Here is a 17,851-nt window from a genome sequence, read left to right on the forward strand (position 1 = left end):
ATCATTTTTAGCATCAAGTTTTTCATTTGTAGCTCTACTCTTTCTAATGATCTTGGTGTATTTTCTTAGTATTTTGACAAGATCATCATATGTAGGTGAATCATCATCGCTATCGCTATCATCATCACTAGCTTGCTCATCATCACTACTATCATCACTCTTAGTTACCTTGCGTTCACCCTTGGCCATAAGGCATAGGTGTGTAGAGGATGATGGCGATGGTGGCGGTGAAGATGCAAGATCAATAGCAATGGCGGCCACCTTCTCATTGTCACTATCATCATCGGATGATCCACTTGATGAATCAATGTCCGTGAGCCAATCACCGACAATGTAGGCCTTTCCACCCTTTTTCTTCTTGTAGAAGTCCCTCTTTTTGCCATCTCTCTTCTTGTATGGCTTGTTCTTTTTCTTCTCATCTTCATCTTCATTGCTTGAGTCATCTTTCTTGCCCTTGTTCTTGTTCTTGAACTTGTCTTTCTTGGGCTTTGTACATTGATGAGCTAGATGGCCAAGTTCGCCACAATTGTAGCAATCCATCTCGAAGATTGGATTTCTTCTTGAGCTAGTGAAGAACTTCTTCTTCTTGCCGTCAAACTTGATGCCACTCTTGTTTAGCTTCTTTAGCATCTTGGCGGTCTTCTTCACCATGAGAGCAAGACTTTCTTCATCATCTTCATCACTTGAGCTCTCATACTCAAGTCTTGCTTTGCCCTTATCTTGGCTAGCTTTGAATGCTAAGTCCTTCTCTTTCTTCTTTGTAGAGGATGAGCCATCTTGTGGCGTGATGTGCATGTACATCTCATGAGCATTGATCTTTCCCAAGATTTGTGTCGGTATAGCGGTGGAAAGATCACCTTGATGTAGCACGGTCACAATGTGCCCATATTTGTCAATAGGGAGGACACTCACGATCTTTCTCACAACATCGGATGGCGACATTTGAGTAAGTCTAAGCCCATTGACTTCCTCTACAAGAACATTTAAACGAGAATACATCTCATTAGCACTTTCTTTGGGAAACATCTCAAAAGAATTTAGCTTTTTAATCACAAGATGATAGCGTTCCTCACGCTCACTCTTGGTTCCCTCATGGAGTGCACAAATGTCCGACCATAGTGCATGGGCATCTTTGTGGCTCCTTACACGATTAAACACATCTTTGCAAAGGCCTCTAAAGATGGTGTTGCAAGCCTTTGCATTCCATTTTTCATAATTAACCTCATCGCCTTGTAGGTTAGTAGCATCCCGAGGTTTTGGGAAGCCTTGAGAGGCGGCTCTAAGAATACCAACGTCTAGAGCTTCTAAGTACGCCTCCATGTGGATTTTCCAATATGAAAAATCATCTCCCTCAAAGATAGGAGGAGATCCATCCCCGTGAGACATCTTGCTCAAAGCGATTAAGCTTAAAACGTGAGCACGAGGCTCTGATACCAATTGAAAGGATCAAGATACCCAAGAGGGGGGGGGTGAATTGGGCTAATTCTAAATTTTCTTGCAATAATCAAATCCTACGGATAGCCCAATTAACCCCTTGTGCCTAGAAAAGTGTTTCTATCAAACTAACGCACAAATGACTTGCAACCTATGTTCCAAACTTACTCTAGCATGGCAATTCTATGAATGTAAAGACAAGTATTGAATTGCTCAAAGTAAATACTCAAAGTAAATGCTCAAAGTAAAGAGAGAGGAACACGGCGATGTTTTGCCAAGGTATCGGAGAGTCGCCACTCTCCACTAGTCCTCGTTGGAGCACCCGCGCAAGGGTGTAGCTCCCCCTTGATCCGCGCAAGGATCAAGTGCTCTCTACGGGTTGATTCTTCGACACTCCGTCGCGGTGAATCACCCAAAGCCGCTCACAACTTGAGTTGGGTCACCCACAAGCTCCGCCGAGTGATCACTAAGCTCTCAATCACCACCAAGCCGTCTAGGTGATGGCGATCACCAAGAATAACAAGCACGAACTCTCACTTGACCACGCGAAGCCTAATGAAAAGATGGATGCACACTTGACTACTCTTGATTCACTAATGAGGCTACTCTCTTGGATTCTCAAATCTCAATCACCTCACTAGGACCTTGCTCTTCTTGGCACTCACAAACGTGTTTCTCAGCTGTTGGAATGAGCAAAAGTGACTCCACACACGAGTGGAGCTTCTATTTATACGGCAGCCTGAAAAACGAACCGTTATGAGCTTCTGCAGGGTGATCGGACGCTCCGGTCAGTTCAACCCGCGATCCAGTGGAAATGTGTTGATCGGACGCTGGCAGGGTCCGGTCACCACTGACCGGACGCGTCCGGTCGCATGAAACCCTCACTAGATGCTCACTGGACTCGACCGAACGCTGAACCCTCAGGGTCCGGTCAGTATTGACCGGACACGTCCGGTCACAGATTCCCTTGGAACCTTACTGGAGTCGACCGGACGCTGCCTTTCAGCGTCCGATCACTTGACCTCTCCAGCGTCCGGTCACACCGAACGCTGTCTGCTGATCAAATGAACTGACCGGACCCTATGGCCAGCGTCCGGTCGCACCGGAGCCAGCGTCCGGTCAGCATTTGACCCTCCATTCACTTCCAACTCTCGATCATATGTGAATGAAGTTTGCTCCAAAGGATCTTAGGCATTCATAGGAGCTACCTAGAGCTAGTTTTAACAAGTGTGCACCACACCTAACTTACTAGACTTAACTAGGTCAAGCTACCCGTCCATACCCCCCTTAATAGTACGGCCAAAGGAAAAACAAAGTCCTAAACTACTCTAAGTGTCTCTCCAACTCCAATCGACACTTAGAACTAGTCATCCTTAACCTTGTCGTCCATCCTTTGAAAACCGAAACGATTTCCATCGTAGGGGCATGACCATCTCGATTGCCCAATCAATCACCATTACTATGACCTAACTTAATTGCCTCTGCAAAACACACGTTAGTCATAGTAATATTGTATTGACATTAATCACCGAAATCCAACTAGGGGCCTAGATGCTTTTAGTCGGCAATGCGGATCTCGGCAGAGTGGAGCTCGCCGACAACACGGAGCTCGACGGCGCACAGAAGGCGACGCCGCATAGAGTTGGGCGACGGCGCGTAGAGGGCAGGGTGGGGTGGGCATGACGATGCAGAGGATGGGTGGGAGCAGAGGTGGCGGCACGCAGAGGGCAGGGTAGGGCACGACGATGATGCAGAGGACATGTGGGGGCTACGGCAACGGCGCTCAGACGACACATGCATTTCGGAACGGAGCGTCCGTCCGTTCGGACGCATGGGTCGTATCATTATCGTAGAAAAAAACACCTATGTCTACGTACCAATTATGCTTATGCATCCTCGGGTTAAGTCAATTCTGCTTCTGCATCTTCCATTCCTCCTGTTGGTAGGGCTCTTCCTCAAGGGCTCGTGACTTCTCCAAAACGGTTTCGGCTCTTTTTTTTAATGAAAAATAACTTCAAACGACTCCTCCTACTAAACCATTTGGTAGAGCTCCTCCACTGAAACCGAAGCCAGAGCTGGAGAATAGCCCTACCCAACAGTCCGTCCGCTCTTTGCTCGGGCTCGGCTGGGAGCCACAGGATGGAAGGACCAAGAGAGCCACAGGATGGATGGATGAAGAGCCCTACCAAACGGTCTCCGTCCGCTCTTTGCTCGGGCTCGGCTGGGAGCCACAAGATGGATGGACGCCTGGACAGGTGCCTGCACCGGATGGAGATTGGAGAGGACTCGAGGGGTGTTTGGCATGACTCGTCTTGAGAGGCTCCTCTAGAGGAGCCAGAGCCGTTTTGGACGAGCCACAATTTGTGGCTCCTCCAAAACGATGGCTCCCGTTCCTCTTTTTTTTCTTTTTTTTTCTGAAAAACAACTTCTCCAGGAAAATGTTTAGCAAGACTCCTCCGCAGGAGCCAGGGAAGAGCCCTATGCCCTCAATTTCACGATATGTTGCTTCTGGCAGGCAGGAGTTCAAATCACGTGTTATGGCTCACATGCTACCGGGATTGCAGATTTCACCTCTTACGATCCTTCGTTTCGGCCAGATCTCTGTTACAGCCCATGTTATTGATCCACAAATTGCATCCTCAAATAGTTTTACATTCACGACACCCACTCGACCAATTGCTTGTGCCATCCATGTGAAGCACGCTTCTTTTATATTGTACTGATCTTGATCGGTACCTACGAACATCCTGACATCCTGTCTACTGCTTAGGGAAGTTGCTTATTGCCACATACACGATGCAACTTCCAACCCCATTAGCCAGGTTTGGATGGGGATTTGGTCCAGTGTGAGTGTGACACCGGTGGTGAATGAGCCGTTATTATTTTTGAAGGCATCATGTTTTTTCCTTTCAGTATTCTACATTACTGTGTAACCAGGGCCACCTCCACCTTCTGGAACAGTCCATTCGATGTTCTGCTTTGGATCTTTGATGTCGCAAGCCTGAAGATACAGTGGACAAGTAATTTAGGTTGGATGGCCCAGCACAGGCTCGTCCAAGGCTCGGGGCTCAAAGACATTCCCCGAAAGGACATGAGCACCTGCAGCGCAACCAGAAAATTGCCCAAAGCAGATGACGCAGAGCACATAGCTGCTCCAGAATAAATGAGGGGAAGCGTGTTATGGGAGGCGCCGCACCGACTTCGGAGCCCTTCTCCAGGACGCAGACGGAGAGGTCGGCGTCAGCGGCGCGGCAGAGCTGCTTCAGCCGGATCGCCGCGGCGAGCCCCGCGGGCCCGGCGCCCACGATGACCACGTCGTAGCTCAGCGCCTCCCGCCCGCTGCAGAACCACCTAGTGGCGCCCCAGCCAGGCGCGAGGGGGCCGCGGGGAGGCGGCGGCGATGCCCTCGCCGCCGCCGACAGCGCTCGCCTTGTCGCAGCCGCGGCTTTCCGGATGGCCCGCTGCATTGCTCTCTCCTGCTCGGGAGCCCAAGGTGTTTTGGGATTTTTGGAGAAGTGGGGGTGTGGCCGTCCGGAGAAGGCCGTGAAGACACGGAAGTATGGGGCAGGGGAGTGGCAGTTTTTTTTTTTTTTCCTTCACTTTTTTTGTGTTTGGAATGGATGAGATCGCTGAAGGTGGACGGACCGACGGAGACGAGGACAAACAGCTCTCTCTGATGGGCTCCGGTGTAACCAGGCCCGTTCCACGAAGGCCGAATAAGTTTGGTTGTCTGGGTCCGATCCATTTTCCCTTGCTCGCGTCGTGCATTATAGGCTCCGCCGTCATGGGCCGACGGGTACGTGGGAATTGTGGGTCTGTTTGGTTTCCTGACCTGGCTAGGATCGGAGCCTAGGTAGTGCAGGACTGGCTCCACAACATGGGCTTGTTTGGTTGGGCTGTTATACTGGCCTGGTTTAGATGAGATTTTATTTGGTTGGGTGGTTCAGTTCCTGGCTGCACTAGTGGAGCCAACTGTAGATGTGTTTGGTTGCTTATCTACATAAGTGTCCACTCACCCCTTCCTAGAATCGGTATCGTTACCACCTATGACCGTACGTGTTATAAACACACCCATGTGCCTCGCTCCCATTCATTCGCTCACCACTCACCGCTCTCTCCCCTTCCGTCTCCGTCACGCCGGCCTTTCGCCTTCCTTCTCCTCCCTCGAAACCGTCGCCGTCGAGCCACCCCACCAGCGTCGATGAGCGACAACTCTGCCGCGGCGGACGCCATGCCCGTGCGCCGAGCTCTTCAGCGTTGCAGCAGTGGCCCTGGTTGCCCGTGTGCCTCGCACTCCGACGACTCATCGTCTGCGGCTCGTTCTCCGCCCTCGGGGTCACCGTCGAGGAGCCGGTCGGCGAGCACTGAGAACACCAACTCCGGCGACTCCATCAACGACAACGGCAGCTACCGGTTCACCGATTCGGAGGTATGTGCCGATTTCCCTTTGCGTCCTCCCCCCTATGGTTTACTCTGACCGCCAAAAACACGGTTCTTTAGGCAAAAATTGGTAAGATTGCGTATGCTCTGTTTAATCTAGACCTGTTTCAATGCTTATGTGCGCATTTGTTTGATACATTGGTCACGAAATTAAGATTTCCCCCAAAATGGTACTAGGGCAACAGCGACACCGTAGTTTACAATGTAGGTTCACATTACAAGGTACCTGACATCCTCATTCATACAAGTAGTTCTTGTTCAGCAAGGCCAACTACTTAAGATACAGCAGATAGGTCTGGAAAACAACTACAACTACGAGCAGTACAACACAAAGGTCCTTCAGACTGAACGCCACAATCTTGTTCAGCTCCTTCACCTCTTCAACTTTGTCAACCATTGTCTCTTCGGTCGCCTTCTTGAGTGCATTCTCCTAGTTGTTAATGCGCTGGTAATCTGCTAATGCTTGCTCAGCTTCATGGTAACTACCATAGCTATTGTGAAGGTTATTTGGGTAACCTGACACATGGGAGTGGTAGTCAGCCCATGTAAGATACACTCCAGCCTTGCGGCCAACAAACACAACGTAAAACTTCTTCTTCATCACTGCACAGATGCATAGATACAACTCAGAAACACATTACCGGAAACTGCACATTCAGATAACACAAACATAACCGCAGAGAAGGGACAGATAGCATAGAAGCATCAGCACAGGTCTACAATGCATCTTTCAGCAGCTAAGCATGACAAATGTAGTTCAAGTTTTTCATCATGACATCTACCCAACCTAACTAAGTTTAAGAGTTACATCTCAAGCTAGTTATCAAAAATGGGTTAACTGCCCAAGTCCATGCATTGCACAACAGCTACTCTGGATTTTGGAATAGGTGAAGTAAGAAACTCCAACCTTGAAGAAAGGGTTCCATTTCCTGCTATTCTGGATTTTGGGATGGACTGAAGTAGGAGGAGCCACTATCATTTCATTTCTTAGTTCACCAACTACATAAAGCACTTCCTGGAAATATCTACTGATGGTTTCAGTAGACCTCTTAAAAGTGTGTTTGATGACCCTAAATCTTGTGTTATGGCCAACCCTAAAAGGAACATGGCAACATGTTCTTCAATCTGGCAGTTAATGCTATCCTTGAGGAGGCCCCTATTGCGAAACAAGTCGCACAGCTGGAAGAAAGGAGCTCTCTTCATCCTAAGAAGCTCCACACAGCTGCTGTCATCGCTGTGGTGGATAAAGCTAAGGTTTATTGCCCTTTCTTGATCTTTGATAGACATGGGGCCGTAGGTAATCCCTCTCCTACTGGATGACATCCGTCTGAATCTAACAAAGAACGAAGCACTCATGACAGCAACCATTGCTGCACCCCTAACAATGAGCCTGCGACGCCTAATTGAGGGATCCATGATGCTAAACAAGAAATTGAGACTAAGTATTAGTACAACCTCAATATTAACTAGATCAAAAGATCGGCTGCGACACCAAAGGGTGCGCCACACAGATCCTAGAGAAACATGGACCAAACCCTAAAGGTCACACAAGAAATAGGAGTACCAATTACTAAGACCAAGGCAGCAGTATGAACGAAACCCTAATCAGTTCTAAGGACCGGCTGCGACAAAACAAGTTGCGCCACCCAGATCCACAACAATCATTGACCAAATCCCTAAAGCTCAGCACAAAATCGAACCATCCATAATAGAACTATGGCAGCAGAAGAAGAATGAAACAAGAAAACACAAAGGAGAGGGGGAGTACGCCGCGTACCAGTGGCCCAAATCGCTTACCAGATGCGCCAATGAGGTTCACCTCCACCGGCGGCACCCCGAGGAGGACGAAGATGGAAGGGGGCGAGAGTGAGAGCAAGAGAGAGGAGTGGCGCCGCTGAGAGAGGAGTGAACCGTAACCGAGAAACCCAAAGGGAGGGCGGTGAGGCAAGGCTTTTATTCGGTGGCTAGCGGCAGCCACCCGGGCCCACGGGACGGAACGGGCGCGCGCCTTGGCCAAGCCAGGCTCTAGAAAAACGGATCGTCGATCCATTCTCTAGGAGCCAGGCCCAGGAGCGTACGGAGGCCAGCTAAAGCCTGGCTAAGGCCCAAGACCAGGGAACCAAACATCCACATCTTGGCTCTAGCAGGCCTGCCCAGGGGTTGGCCACCCAACCAAACAGGCCATGTACTTTCTTTAAAAACAAAGTACTCCCTACATTCTAGAATACAAGACGTTTCCTTTAAAAAAAGTACTTCCTACATTTTAAATTATAAGACGTTTTGGATTTTCTAGGTATATTACTTTTGTTATGTATTTAAACATATATTATATCTAAGTGCATAGCAAAAGCTATGAATCTGGAGAAGCTAAAACCTCTTAGGCCTAATTTGAAAACAAGGAGGAGCTAAACCATTTGAAAATTAGTCCTTCACAATGATTGCAGAGTATGTCGCCTCAACATTCCAATCATGCTTGAACTCTATTACATTGTAAATTTTCAAAATTCAACTATTAGAACTACACACAAAATACACCCTCGAGACAACATACCCAATGTGTACACAAAATCACATGAATAGTGATGGCAGAGTAGCTAAAAAACATAATCACGACTAGAAATCATATTAAAAAATGGCTCAAAAACAAACCGATGCCAAGTGTAGAATTTATTTAACTATTATATACATTTTCCATCTCACATTACTCACTCAATAATAAAAAGTTATAAGCAGGTCATGCACCTCTAGCTAAAGTATGATTCATAGGTGCACGTGAAGGCTGCCCTACCATCTTTGCTTGATTCAGTTGTTGCGAGGAGCACTTAGGGTTGCAAACGGGGCAATATGCTTTACAATCGTCCATTATTTGGTAACAATAGTTCTGTGGGACTTGGTTATGCAGGGGATACCCACGCAGTCATATCTCCTACAAAATTTCAGAATGATCTTTCTCTCCCTTATTGATGTGTTTTGGACCATGAATGCATCTGAGCTTATATGTTCATAAGACTATTTTGGAAGCTCGTCGCGTCTCCTGCCTTGAGTAGCTCAAGATAACCTATTGAAATATTTACTTTTATTATTAGTAGATAATATCCAATATATATCCGTTATGAGTATTATAATAAGATTACTGAACACGCAAGATACGGTAGAGTGTACTTACCAGGCAATGCAAGGCGCCCAAAAGCACAATTAGCAAAATAAATGGGCATCGTATACACAAGGCCATCACCACTCCTCGTATTGGATCTCTATGACTCCTGAATTGACTGAAGTGTACACCGGGGAGGATCAATGTGAAATGTAACAAAAACTTGAATATTTATAAATAATATAACAAAGGGAAAGGCTCTCATTCCTCACGTCAATAACATATAAAAAGGTAATCAGACAGTCCCCTTGTACATCATAGATGAAATCCCATATCGAGAAGGAGTGCCCAGTCAGGCTCACGCATTAGGCAAAACTTATTTATCTACGCTAATTCAGAGGAAGAAAAATCGAAGTTCACTTGTGACTTTTCATAATGAACAGGAGGATAGTGGGGGACAGTATAGGGAGCATGTTAAAACTTGTTCAATGTAGAAAGGAATTTTCAATCATTTGTTTTGGTTCCAAAATCCACAAAAAGATGAGATGACAATAATAACAAAGACATGGGTTGGAGGTCATCACATGGAGATCGATGAATCCCCAATCCACTAGACACAGAGGGGGGAGACCGGGGGTGGGGGTAGATGTAGCATGTAAATAATTTCAAATACACAAATAAGATTGAGGAGAAAAATGCTCTCATACCTCAAATGAACTCCTATCTAGGGGCGAAGGAGGAATATAAGGACCATCCTGTGCAACCTCAATTTTATAGGAACGGGCATGATCAAAACCTAACTCCACATCCCTCATTTTGTTCAAGAATTAAATTGTAGCTATTTTTATGTACTATGTAAATTAACATTACTCAGTTTCTTTTTTGTGAAGAGAAGGAGGAATTATATTAAAACTGGACATGGTACATCCCAGATAACACATAAAAACCTAGAATTTAAAAGATACAATAGTTTATCCAGATTCTTCCATCATCTTTTTCCCTAGTGGATTTCCTTGATGCGGACGATGCTCTATGTGAATAGAGCCTTGTTGAATACCAAAGCCAGAGTGCAGTCCTTATGTTGAACCCAACGATCATTCCTAAAACATCACTCGTTTCGGAGTGGGCACAAGAATTATGGAGGCAAATAAAAAACTATCCCACCCTCAATAATATTTTCTAAAGTGTGTATGTGTATGGAAAGAAGTTACTTTAAGATTTGGAAATGGTAACCTATAGTTGTGTATAAATTGTTGTAGAACTAGAATTTTTTTGAAGCAACATTTATTTTGATTCGATGGGGACTAACTTATTCCAATTCTATCAAGCTGAACACATGAGAAGAGGAAATGGAGCATATATAAAACTACATGTAGCAACTATTAGGCCTCTAGCCATGCTTTTCTCATACCACAAAACAAGCTCTAGGCCCAAACCAAGGGGTAGTACGTATTTGGATCGAGGGTTTTGTGAAAACTAGATATACTAAGAGAGGTTTTAACCTAAATGTCATGTGACCAAGAACTATGTCACGCCCCAACTTTTTTTGGGTGGAACTTGATGCTCATGTTTTAATGAAAAGCATAAACATTGTTGAAAGACCCGTTTGAGTTTTGGTAATTAACACAACTACATATTGATTTATCACTGTCGCTACTTTCACTGCTTTAGCGATAGAAGCGACCGTGTGATACTTCCACCGTCGGTTGAAACAATGGCGAGGCCTTCTAGGAATGAAACTGGCAGTTCAGACTTCTACCACCGACGGGTTAACGTTAGATGCGGCAGTGGTATTGGGGTTGCATTTGCTCCGTCGCATGAAAAGTCAGGCCGACTAGGATACGTATTTTGTCCGTCGGCCCTAAACTAGCGTTTGTTAAGCGGCAGTAAATTCAGCGTGAGTGTTGAATTGCCTCAACTTCCAAGGCCGTCAAATCACCTTTACTTCCACCGCTTGAAGCCTAAGAGCCATACCCACTGCGCTACATATACTTCAAGCCCGGTGCCCTTTGAAACCACCCCTCTTCTTCATCCATCATCCCCTTCTCTTCTAATCTATAAAGAAAATGTCAGCAGCCCCATCAAGTTTCCATGTAGCCCGTCGTCCAGCGAGGATGACTTGCCAGCCCATTAGTCCTCCGAGGAGGACGTCTCCTCCGACGACTGGAGGTCTTTTGACTATAGTCCTCCGTGGAGCTCCGAGAAGGAGGACCCGGAGGAGGAGGACGAGGATGACACCGATGCCGACGCCGAAGACGACGACGACGACTCCGACAATTTCGACTCGGATAACGACGACTCCGATGATGACTCCGACTTCGCCTTGCCTCCTCCCAAGCGAGTGAGGCAATCATATGTTTAGATTAAGTGGTTTATAGTTAGTATAAGTAGTTTTAATAGTTTAGGTTAGTTATTATGCTTTCGAACGAGTACAATCATGTACTCGTCTAAATTGTATCTATATGTTACATATACATAATGAATCTTTGAAAAAATTCTATTCGCGCAGATTTGATCTCTTCAATGCCACCTTTTTTATATGAAATGCAAAGCAAGTTCTTTCCAATATTACTTCCAAAATGGCAGTGCACGGATTTGATCTCTCGACGAATGTTTTTTTGTTTTTCTGTATATTTTTTGTGAATGAAAAGGGACAAAACTATCATGTACGGTTGCGTTTGTTTTTAGGAGAATCTAAAATCAGTTTAACCGCTGATAATCATCATATTATAGCGTTGGATTAGCGTGGCAGTGGTTGGCTTAATACAGACAATGTTTAACTTATCCCGTGCCATTCGTTCTCGTTGCCGATCAATCTAGACCATCCGTTTGGCAAGAAACCTAGAAGCACCCAGCCCATTCTCAACTCCCCTCGGGTCCTATCGGTGCCTTAGCGGTAGTTTGACCAACTAAAAACCCCAATATGAAACCATTAGTTCTCCCCACCCGTTGTTGCTTCATCTTCATTCTCCTCACCCGTTGCTTCATCTTCATTCTCTCCACCCGTTGCTTCATCTTTATTTTGACCCGTCACCAATACTTGCCCTGCCTTGAGCACCTTGCATTGTCGTCATGGACAACGCCCCATGAAGGTTAGATGAATTCGGTCACCCCCTGTTTGTATTTGGTTCCAATTAGTTTTGGGTTTGGTATCAGTTTTGTTCATATTAGGAATTTGTTCATTGCAACAGATGTCTTACTTCGGAAGAAGCCATTTCAATGCGAGCAACCTTACCTTTTGGCGGCTAGGGTGGCACCAATCAGTCGGTCTAGAAAGAGCCAGAACCCACGATAAGAGAGCAACGAGCCTTCCCGCTTCCATAAGTATGTGCTCAGGATAATAAGTATGTGACCTGACTAGAATCCAATGCAACGGCCGATCCTTAACCGACACAGATAGGGAAAATAGTGTAACCAAGCTATGCCCTATTGGTCGCGGGACACAACCTCTTACATCCACCAATACCCATACCATATCTTTGCTCAGTCTCCATTTCCATTCACCATTTTATCATGAGAGTAATATTAATAATCACCTATTGCGAATAATGACATGTTACTCACGCTACCGAAAAACCTAAGCATAGCAGCTACGCGCACCTATACTAGTAGGACTCATATGACAGATATATTTATGCAGGTGGTTTCCATAAAATGACTGTAATGTAAATACACATCACAGATATATATTTAGTAATTATTCAAAATAAGTGTTATGCACCGGGGCTTGCCTTGGGCAGGCGCGGTGTCAGCTCAGTCAGTCAGTGATGGCTCCGTGATCTCATCCTGTACGAGAATCTCCTCGTACTCCTCGATCACCTCCTTGAACTCATGATCTCTGATGGTCACGACCTCCGTCAACTCGTTCTCTACATGCATGCGATGATGATGCAACACTTAGCATTTCGGCAACACCAACTCTTAAAATAAGAATACACATGGTAAACTACTAAACTAGCTCTAATGACTAAGATACTAAGCTAACTATCATCTTCATCAAGTAAAGTGTTGGGTTCAACTAACAGACACCTAGCTTTACAAATGAAGGATATATCTCTATTTCTACTAATGATTTAATGTATATTTGAAACAAAGAGTATTTAACTACCCTTATGTTAAGTCTATTCTAAAGCTACAAAAATTATAGTGAGCACATAATAATATCATGAAGCTACTATAAAATTTTCAAAGCTAAAGCTATCACCATTTTGCCACAAAAATTTCTACAATATTTAACCTAATAATATCCAACACTCTCAAATGATTTAATAGCTTCCGGTATCGATAAGTATATATATGAACTAAATACACTAACAGGCAGAGCACAATTTTAGGAACTTAACAAAATTGATTTCACAATTTTTGGATACTACATGATTTTATATGATTTACCAAAGATCAGCTCAGAAATACAGATGAAAAGCTATTTCTATTCTTCATGAAAAAGCTAAACTGATTTTGGCCCAACACGGCCCATGCGGCACAACGCGCGCGTGCACGTGTGCGCGCGGCGGCCCACGGGTGAGGCGTGGCCCACGCGTGGAGGCGGCCAGCGGTGAGGAAGCAGCACTAGAGCTACAACTAGCGTGCACATGATGAATAGGGAGCCAAGATGAGCTAGTGGTGTAGAGGAATTAGAGCGGGGTGAAGTGGTGGTGGCTGGCAACAGTGGGGCGATGACGGGCCTTAATGGCACGATGGCGGGCAAAGCTCCAAAATTGGAGCTCGGCGTGATGCGAGTCAAAGCAGGGTGGGTCGGCTGGAGAGGGGGCGTGAAGGCGTAGACGCGAGCACGGGGAATTGATGAGAGGTGCTCGCTCTCTGGTTTCACTGTGATGCGACGCAACAACGGCGGGAAATAGATGGAGATGAGGGAAAGAGAGAGACGGCATGGCAGGTGGGCTCGACTCGTCCTTGCCTTGGATGGATGCGAGCGGCGAGAACAGGAGGCCCACGCGTCGGCACTATGGACAACGTGCATGCGTGTCCGACCGGCGTGGCCCACGTGCCGTAGTGCCATAAATGGCATGGCGACGGTGGCTCTCCCACGTGCGTGCGGCAGAGGTGACACGCATAGGACCGACAACAGCGCAGAGGTGTAGTGGATCAGCGTGGACGCGACGATGATGCGACGGTAGCGGCAGCGTCGCGACGCGAGTAGTGATGGCAGTGTGGACGCGACGGCAGCGTAGTGCGGCCACGGCTGAAACGACCTGATTTCCACGAAGGAAAATCTATAGAGTCGAAGTGTATTATCACCGTTGTAGATCATATTACCCAAATTCCAGTCGAATACCATATCCATACAACGATAATATCAGAGTACATAAAGTGTAGAATTACATAAATTATTATATCGCCGTATAGGCGGAATCAAAGGTAGCATTCATCCAGAACAGCTTGGAGATAAGATCACTAAAAACTCGAGCGTAGGAACGAACCCCTCAACCATCAAACTCCTCAGAGCTATATTCCTCAGCAGAACCTGTGTGCCAAAGTTTATCAGTACGATTTGTACTGGCCACTCCCACCCTATGAGCTATGCTTTGTGGAAATTGGATGCAAGTTGGATATAATCAAAAGGAACCTATAAGGCTGGGGTTTCCTATGTATTAGCATATCAAGTATATAATAGTATAGTCCAGTTTTAACACCATTCCCACACACATTCCACTCCATTTTCGTCCAGAGCCAGGTTTTGATCCTGGGATCGATATACCACCATCTCCATATCATCACCATATCATCGCTCAGTCGATAGGCCAACTCCCTCTCGGCACTGTCTCATGGGCCGTAGTCCCTGGCTACGACCGACACTCTCTCACGGGAGAAGAAGAGAAGGACTCATCTCACTATCTAGTTTAAGCGAAACCCAAGAAAGGTCCATAGCCGACAAGTCGGCACATGTATCGATCGATTAACCATACACTCTGCAGAGGTTTTACATAACCACAAGATCTGCCTTCTTCGCTGACCATCGTCAACTGGGCTAATTTCGGCCGCTTGCTAGCCTAGGATAATGCCACTCTACCATTCAGCCCTGGTACACCCCAAGTCTAGTCTGGGGTGGCTAAAACTGTGAGTCATGAGCCGGGTCCACAAGGTCTCCATGAAGTCTCGGAAGGGTGTGGGGGAAATCCTCCACGCCCCGTACCTCATTGCACTGTCCGCTATCAACCTAGCAGTAGTGACAATATCCTACTAAGAAGTCCAGCCGTCCTACACCATATAGGGCGAGTGGTACGTAAGGCTTTCCGATGAGTCTAAGTACTAGTAAGTCCTTAGAGATGACCAAGCTAGAATGTCTTCATCAGGGTTTTACCGTGCCACCACAGCACCTCCACCCCGGGCTCCTTCCATCACAGGTTCATACCCAGGGCCACCTCATATACCATTTACCCACCACAGGTATCCATTCCAGGGGTGCCCAGGTAGCACCTCATGGCAAGACTTGCCCCAGGCTTGTCATATACTCCAACTTGGTCAACACAACCCTCACCCTCCACACACCCAAGTCACACACGCAACACTCCCTAAAGTCCAGATAACTCCAGTTTCCACCACGCATCAATATAGTATATATAAGCGTAGTAGAAATAATAAGCAGTAAAATATAGCAGCGAGCGTGTGACTAGCCTAACAGCAGGGTGAGCAGGGGTAAGGTTGCATCAAGGTAAAGGCCATCAAGAAAGCATACTACCATGCAAGTCTTATCATAGTGTGAAAATAACGATAAAGTAAGGCAATAGTAGTTCTATTTTAGCCATGCGTAATAGGTGCTACGAGAGTAGGTGGGATGTGGCACCTTTAGTGAAGTCGTCTCCGTACTCCTCACGGTACTCTCGGTCCTCGTCCGTCTGGTTCTCCTCCGAGTCTGCAAACGATCGCATTATAGTCACGTTAGCGACGTCTATAGAATAGCACAAAAAACAATGAAAATTCAAAAGAGCCAAATGCACTCAAACATGGGTTTATTGCATAGAGCTTGATTTTAGATGAATTTTGGTCCTGGTCTTGTGTATTTCTAAGTCCGTATGAATTAGTTATGAATTTTCGAAGTTTCAATCATTTCTGAAAATAGAAAAAGGCTGAATTAATATCGTGCTGACACGTGTCACGCTCCTGTTGGTCCACGTGGCATGCTGACGTCAGCATGACGTCATCGTCTCGGTTCTGGTACTGACAGGTGGGGTCCCGCTGACGTCAGCATGATGTCATCTACGTCATCAGCTACTGACAGCTGGGACCAGGAGCTCTTGGGTCACTGACATGTGGGTCCGGTCAAAGTCAATCGTCAAGTCAACGGGCGAGTCAACGGTTATCGGATCACAGTCACAGACAGGTGGGGCCAGAGCTGCTGACGTCAACAGCTGACGTCACCGTGACATCATCATGACGTCACCTCGGCTGTGTTTGTTACTGATAGGTGGAACCCGCGTGACGTCGTCATGCTGTCAGCATGACGTCACCCACTGACAAGTGGGTACAGAGTCTCTGTGTCGCTGACATGTGGGTCCGGTCAATCGGTCAACGTTGATCGGTCAACGGTCAACATAGGTCCGGTCCAAACTGGGTCGGTTGGGCCTGGATACGGGCTGGGCTTTGGCCCGCCACGTGGCATGCGTTGGTGCGGCCACGTCATGACCCTGGGCCTCTACTGGGCTCTGGTCCACCGATTCAGTGCATGGTGGACTGCGCGGTGTTGGTTCATGGACCGCAGACACGGTCTACGTAGTCCAGGTCCACCGATCCTTCTCCTCCATTTGGTTCACTAGGATCGGGTGCACGCGTGTGTGAACCAGGCGGGGAGAACTCCCCATCGTCCCTGATGCTCCCGCCGGTGGTGAGCTCCCCGGCGAGCCCCCACAGCGGCGCTAGCGTTCAATTGAGGTGGGAAAAGCATCGCCCCACTATGGCGACTGCGACGGTGGGGTCGGGGCGACGGCTAGGGCTTCCTAGGGCTCTGGCCACGGTGAACGGCGGCTCGACGTGGCGTGTCAACGGCGGCAGGGCGATGTGGTGGCTGCGTGCATGCTTGGCGGAGCGCGTGAGCTTCCCATGGCTCCAGTGAATAGGGCGGGCGAGACAAGGAGGCGCCAGGCGCTCCCAGCGGTCCTGGCCATGGAGTCGAAGCGATTGCGGCGGCGCTCCGGCCGCGGCGCGGTGTGGTCAAACGGGGCCCTCCGGTGGCCTTCATCTACCTCAATCGCGAGCGTGGCGTGTTCCACGGCGAGGAGGAGCCAGCCAAGGTGGTGGCATCACCTCTACCGCGGTGATGCGGCCGCGGTGGCTTCGCCACGGCCGTGTTCGTGGTTGCGGTGTGTGCGCCCGTGCGTGCTCGCGTGCGTGCCCGTGTGCATGCTGCAACACGCTCTCGACATTACGCGCGGTGTGTGGCTTGTGTTGGCGTGCTTGGCGCGTGTGCGTGCATCGGCGTCCATGGGGCTAGGAGGAGGTCTCAGCAATGGAACTCACCGAGCAGTGCTTGGCGGCGTTAGGTGGTGGTGTGGTGGCGAGGCGCTGCCTAGTGGTGGAAGCCGCGTCGTCGGAGTAGGCGCTCGGGGCGACGCTCCGAGCTCTGGTGGTCGACTCTGAGCTCCCTGCTCGCCTCCCTCCTCCGGATCCCCCTCTCGGCCCTCTTCTCTCGGAGTGGTGCGGGCAGTTGGGCCACCGAACGGCGGCGGAGGGCTGAGGAACCCTAGGGCGCTCTGGGCGTCGTTTTATAGCCCCAAGCTCCAAGCTCACCAATGGCGGATGGGGCGGACGGCAGGCGATGCGCCGAACGCATCGGACGGTCCCGGCGTGCGGGGTTGGTGGCGTAGGGGTTGCGTGGGCGCGGCGCCATGGGAACAAGGTCATACGATTTGCGTGACCCTGGGCTCG

At 48.0% G+C, this 17,851-nt stretch overlaps 2 protein-coding genes across 6 annotated transcripts in view; one reads left to right on the forward strand and one right to left on the reverse strand.

Annotated features, from left to right (window-relative positions):
• Nucleotides 1-4,351: 4,351 nt before the first annotated feature.
• Nucleotides 4,352-4,938, reverse strand: LOC136536520 (electron transfer flavoprotein-ubiquinone oxidoreductase, mitochondrial-like). The gene is made up of 3 exons (XM_066528786.1): nucleotides 4,631-4,938; nucleotides 4,481-4,533; nucleotides 4,352-4,435 (listed from the first exon to the last, which is right to left on the reverse strand). Exons 1-3 carry the CDS (start codon nucleotides 4,899-4,901, stop codon nucleotides 4,352-4,354), a joined length of 408 nt encoding a protein of 135 aa, XP_066384883.1. The 5' UTR covers nucleotides 4,902-4,938.
• Nucleotides 4,939-5,544: 606 nt separating this feature from the next.
• Nucleotides 5,545-17,851, forward strand: part of LOC136523687 (uncharacterized) — a 74,344-nt gene continuing 62,037 nt past the window's right edge. For all 5 annotated transcript variants that reach the window (XR_010776162.1, XM_066517299.1, XM_066517301.1 and 2 more), the window contains exon 1: nucleotides 5,545-5,863. Coding sequence is in view for 4 of the 5 variants with exons in the window: in XM_066517299.1 (XP_066373396.1) it covers nucleotides 5,636-5,863 (228 nt within the window). In the remaining variant the exon portion in view is untranslated. The remainder of the gene's footprint in view (nucleotides 5,864-17,851) is intronic.

The sequence above is a fragment of the Miscanthus floridulus genome, chromosome 2 (assembly GCF_019320115.1).
Source record: "Miscanthus floridulus cultivar M001 chromosome 2, ASM1932011v1, whole genome shotgun sequence".
Taxonomy (NCBI): Eukaryota; Viridiplantae; Streptophyta; class Magnoliopsida; order Poales; family Poaceae; genus Miscanthus; species Miscanthus floridulus.